At 41.0% G+C, this 5,009-nt stretch overlaps 1 protein-coding gene across 1 annotated transcript; it reads left to right on the top strand.

Moving 5' to 3' along the window:
• Window positions 1-3,120: 3,120 nt before the first annotated feature.
• On the top strand, window positions 3,121-4,601 carry LOC147615546 (uncharacterized). The gene is made up of 3 exons (XM_086778947.1): window positions 3,121-3,745; window positions 3,845-4,055; window positions 4,144-4,601. The coding sequence occupies exons 1-3, from the start codon at window positions 3,326-3,328 to the stop codon at window positions 4,185-4,187; spliced, it is 675 nt and encodes a 224-aa protein (XP_086635073.1). The 5' UTR covers window positions 3,121-3,325; the 3' UTR covers window positions 4,188-4,601.
• Window positions 4,602-5,009: the final 408 nt, after the last annotated feature.

The following is a 5,009-nucleotide window of genomic DNA, read 5'->3' as shown; positions in this document are numbered from 1 at the left end:
GATGTGTATGCATTAATTTCTAGTTAGTAAAGAGCGGGATGTAATTATAATGTGGTTGAGAGAGAGAGAGAGAGAGAGAGTAATAATGTGGTTGAGAACCTTTTTTCCATCATGAAGTCATAATAATGATCTTGATAGCACGATTAATGATATAGAGAGGGGGAGGGGGGAATTCAAGAGCAAAATATAATAATGTCACTTTGAAGATCATCCTTTAAGAGAGAGAGAGAGAGAGAGAGAGAGAGAGAGAGAGAGAGAGAGAGAGAGAAATTTTTCCATCATGATGTTAGGTTGTTGAGAGATAGAGTATAATAATGTTGTTGGGAGCAACTTTTTTCCCATCATGATGGTATAAGAATGAACTCGAGGGCATGATTAATTGATAGAGAGAAGGGGGGGGATTCGAGAGCATGATTGCCGTAATAATAAGGTCAACTTGGAGAGCATCATTTTCCATAGAGAGAGAGAGAGAGAGAGAGAGAGAGAGAGAGAGAGAGGAGAGTAAGTGTACTAAGAGTACTAGTAATTAGGTGGTTGCCAAAAAAAACTCGCCTAAAAACTCACTTTTTGCCCTTCGAAGACTTAGAGCTAGGAGGCTCGAATGAGCGTACAATGCAAACATTGGTGACAGGGCCAGATGCCAAATGAGCTTGTCACCCAGACTTCGACAACTACTAATGAGCTTGCCACCCAAACTTTGAAATGTGCTTGACATGTGCTAATGAGCTTGCCACCCAAAGTTCGCCAATGGCTCAAAGATTGGTGAAACTGAAGGAGTAGAGGAGAATGTGGAATAAAGTCTTGCATCTTATGTAAACCAAATTTTGAAATAAAGATATCATTTTCTCTTTCCAATATGTGTATGTCATTTAGCATCTTTGAATTGTTGATGTAAAATTTATGCAAATCAAAATTTGAAATGAATTTGTCAAAATTTTTATTTGGAATGTGTGTATGAGTATCTTTGAAGTGTTGATGCAAACTTTTGATGTTGTATAATATACTAAGATAGATGTAAAAATGTTGTATTTTACCAAAAAAGGTGTATATTTACACACCTATCCTAGAGAGCAAGCATCTCCTAATGCCATTTTTTTAGCACGGTGTGTAAGCACACCACTTGTTGTTTGCAGGCAAATAACCGTCTTCTCATATGGATGTCTGTAAGAGCATATTCTTTAAAAGATTTAGACAATATTTCATTTTTCATGCCAAAATTTCCTTCAAAAGTATAAGGAAAAAACCACATCAATATGCAATTAAAAAGTGTTGAATTTATATTGGGTCTAGTTTTGGAATTGGACTTTAGAAAAATTCAAAATTTTTGAATACTATGTTCATAGCCTTTTTGGATAAAAAATTTATACAATAAAATCAAATGACCAATCATCATAACAACTAATCCAAGGTATATTTTTTAGAGATGCTATTATATGACATGGACCACTTGTAAACTCCACAAACTTATAAATGATACAAGCTTTTCCTTAAAGATATTTTACTACTAAGACAATGACCTAGTTATAATTGGATAAGTCGAGGTATGTGCACTATTTTCCATGTGTTTTGTAAGCATTGCCTCCTTGGTCTTAGTGCTATAGTGGAGAATTAGAGTCACTTTAGGGTTATACTAAAACATCACACACGCACACACTTTTTTGACACATATGCATGCTTTGATCTTTTCTATGGAAGGTCATGATGATGCCTTGCATATGTACATGTCTTTTTGTAAAGAGATTCTTGAGAAACAAATCTTCCACAAGCAATTGGAGGATTTAACACATCTTTTACAAGCAAGGTTGGCACCAATTTTGTAAAGAGATTCTTGAGAAACAAATCTTCCACAAGCAATTGGAGGATTTAACACATCTTTTACAAGCAAGGTTGGCACCAATTTTGTAAAAAGGAGTTGATGCGCATCTCTCTCTCCCTCTCGCTCTCTCTCTCTCTCTCCCTCCCTCCCTCTCTCTCTCTCTCTCTCTCTCTCTCTCTCTATATATATATATATATATATATATATATATCTCCACACATAAAGAGTGAGAAATAGAAACAAAGGCGCACATGCACATACATTTTTTACAAAGTTTTATAATGTTATCTTCCTCTAGCTAATGTGCTAGCTTTTTTAGTTTTTCCCTTTTGGTTCTCCATAGATATCCAAAAAAGGAAAGGAAAAAAAGATAGCATATTGGCTACACACACATGCATTTTCACACGTGTTCTCTTCCCTTCCATAATCATGTTGTAACCACACCGAGCCCAACAAACCACACTCCATGTATGACCTTATGTATATGCTCAATGACGTGTATAAAAGTCTCCCCTATTTCTCAATGCTTGTTCAAATTCTATAAGCTTGATGCATTGCTAATAGTAAGCTTTTAGGCGCTTAGAAGGCTTCCCTTCACTAAATGCCCATGACCTATTTGAAAGTACTTCTATGAAAACGAGTGAAGCTCAAACCTAGAGGTACCAATCATGAGCAAATTGGAAGGGGGTTATGGGTTCAAACAAGAGAAACCCAAACGGATCCTTCATTTTCTCATGGACTCAAATGGCTACCCAGGTGCTGGATACCATTGGAAAGAGTGCCAGCCAATAAAAAACGTCTTCTATGGTACCTCTGCACTTCCCGGTAGCCTCTGCCTTCCTGTTGCTCACCTTTTGCTTGCTTTTCCGGTGCAGATTGCTCACTTTCCCTATCCAACCTGCCCAACCCTACTCAATGTGTGGATTGTGACTATTTGTGACGTGAATGTCATTATGTGCACCTGGGTGCTCAATTTGTCGTTGCACCCCTATGTGTGGAACTGCCCCATTGATCGCTCGTTTTGATAATTTCATTCCAAAGCTTAGGTTAATTGCCCTAGCCGTTGCATCAACTATTTGCTAATGGTATTTTTTTTTACAAACTTCGGTCACCTATGGGGGAAAACACCATGAAAGAATTTGGGGAGGGAGAGAGCGAGCTTTGATAGCACTCTTCCCTTCCATGGGTGTTTAACACGGCACATACATTTTCACCAGCTGCGAAAGCATTTTGATTACGCGCGAATGTGTACATCCATCACACGCGTGTGAAAAGAGTATGTGTGCATGCATGTGTATGCACGAATTCTAGGGTTATGAAGGGAGATGCACGTGTTAAAGGATAGCTATGCAAGCAAGGGAGGGTGGAGGTGGCAATGTTACAAGAAGCCACTTGCTGTCTTCTCACGGCACAACACACCACAACAAAGGAGCTTGCTCGTCTCCTGCAACTGCCAGCCCGTCATCTTTCTTTCTTTCTTCCTGCTAGCTGCTTGTTTGTTGCTCGGCTATGGCGAGCACCAGAGATCACTACACAGCCATTCGACGACCCTCCAATGGTGACCTCGATCGACAGCGTCGCCCTTTCCTGTTCTCTGTCGGCTCCGATATGGCTCAGGAATACCTGGGCAGAATTTCCTTCCTTAGCTCCATCTTTGGCTCCGCCTTCCTTGCTGTTGGTGTCATCTCCATCGTCCTCCCTGTGTTGTTTTTGAGCATCTCTGTTCAGCATATGGTGGCCTGGATCTTGCTCGTCGGAGGCATCGCTGCGCTTTTGCACTTCCTGTTGGTGTTCGGAGCCCCCGGAACCACCTCCTTCTTGCTGCTCGGGATCCTGCACTGCGCGATTGGGCTGTGGCTCCTCCTTCAGGCCCGAGTTCGCAAGGGAAGCGCGTTTATATGGGTTCTCTTTGGCTGGTTCCTCGTCCACGTAAGTTTCCATACGATTAGCTTGTAAAGAAAAGCGAATTTCTGATGGTGGGCGACCTTCTTCTTCGCAGCTGAACATCGTTAATTTCATGTGGCACAGGGACTCCTCAAGCTGCTCATGGTTTGTGAATTGCGGAGCCTCAAATCTTGGCCAGCAGTGGCGATTGCTGGCGTAGCGTCGGCGATACTTGCAATCTTGAACATCTCCCTGGTCCCTGCATATGGATTCTTCCTCGCGGGTGTGCTGTTTGGCATTGATTTGACAATCACAGGACTCGCATTCTTGCTGATCTCATTGATGGCATACGTAGGTGCGTTGGCAATCTCCATTCTTCATGCGTGAACATTCGAAGTTTTGTATGATCCCGTTTTCACCACTTCGTCTTTAAAATATGGCAGCATGGAGGGCGGCTACAAGTCGAGAGGCTCTGCTTGGAGAGTAAGCTTGGACACACAAGAAGGATTCTAGAAGTGCTGGCATTGTTTCTGTTGTTGCTGTTGCGTTTTGTATAGGTCATTGCGCTGGACATCGTTTGAAGACGACTTTGGAGTTCCAAAGTCTTTCCATCCTCATCCTCATCATAAAGGGACGATGAATGTGCATTTACTAGGCTCTTGTGGGATTTGCACCAGAGTTGGAGTTTCTTCTTCCTCACACTTTGTATTCTTGTACTAGCATGCCTCCTTAGAGGGGTTGTCAAGTCACTTTTTGTAAAAGAAGATTGTCGAGGTGAAGAACGTCTTGTCAAGCTGAATTAAACCATAAGGTTTATAAGGCGTAAAGTATAAATAAAGCTACTACCTTAAGGACAAAATATAGTGATGTGTGTGTGTGTATGGTGTGACATTTTTGCCTAATTTAAGGGGAAGTGCAATTTAAACAAGTGCATGTTAGTATGTGTGATATGGTATTTTGCATTGATGTGAGCACATTGTCTCAAGGTTATAAACCATCACCCATTGACGAGCTAGAGACCTACTCCATCAAGTCTCAAGGTGGGATATTACAACGTTTTTAATCTGAAGAAATAAAATTCCAAGTTTTTTTAAATAATCTCCAACATCCTTAAACATTATGTATCTAGATGGCACACATTATTTTTCTGGTAGATGTAGGATGATTGTGGACTATTGTAGGGTGATCCCTTGGTGATCTTGGGTTGTGTGAGGGAGGAAGAATGGAAGCATTAATTGTCTCCAAATGATTGTGGAGGGACAATCCAAGGAGCTTGAACTATGTGTGCTCAGGTCTCAAGCCAAGGTAA

This window comes from Cibotium barometz, chromosome 40 (genome assembly GCF_041138505.1).
Source record: "Cibotium barometz isolate CiBa-2024 chromosome 40, ASM4113850v1, whole genome shotgun sequence".
In the NCBI taxonomy this organism is placed as follows: Eukaryota; Viridiplantae; Streptophyta; class Polypodiopsida; order Cyatheales; family Cibotiaceae; genus Cibotium; species Cibotium barometz.
The sequence above is the reverse complement of the archived record's forward strand: the minus strand, read 5'-3'. Positions and strand labels throughout refer to the sequence as shown.

What these genes read in the sequence shown, in the direction of transcription:
- LOC147615546 (XM_086778947.1), top strand. Translation starts at nt 3,326, where the DNA reads ATGGCGAGCACCAGAGATCACTACACAGCCATTCGACGACCCTCCAAT. An exon ending in TTGGCTGGTTCCTCGTCCAC is followed by an intron (nt 3,746 to 3,844) that starts GTAAGTTTCCAT and finishes CATGTGGCACAG; the next exon opens with GGACTCCTCAAGCTGCTCAT. An exon ending in CTCATTGATGGCATACGTAG is followed by an intron (nt 4,056 to 4,143) that starts GTGCGTTGGCAA and finishes AAAATATGGCAG; the next exon opens with CATGGAGGGCGGCTACAAGT.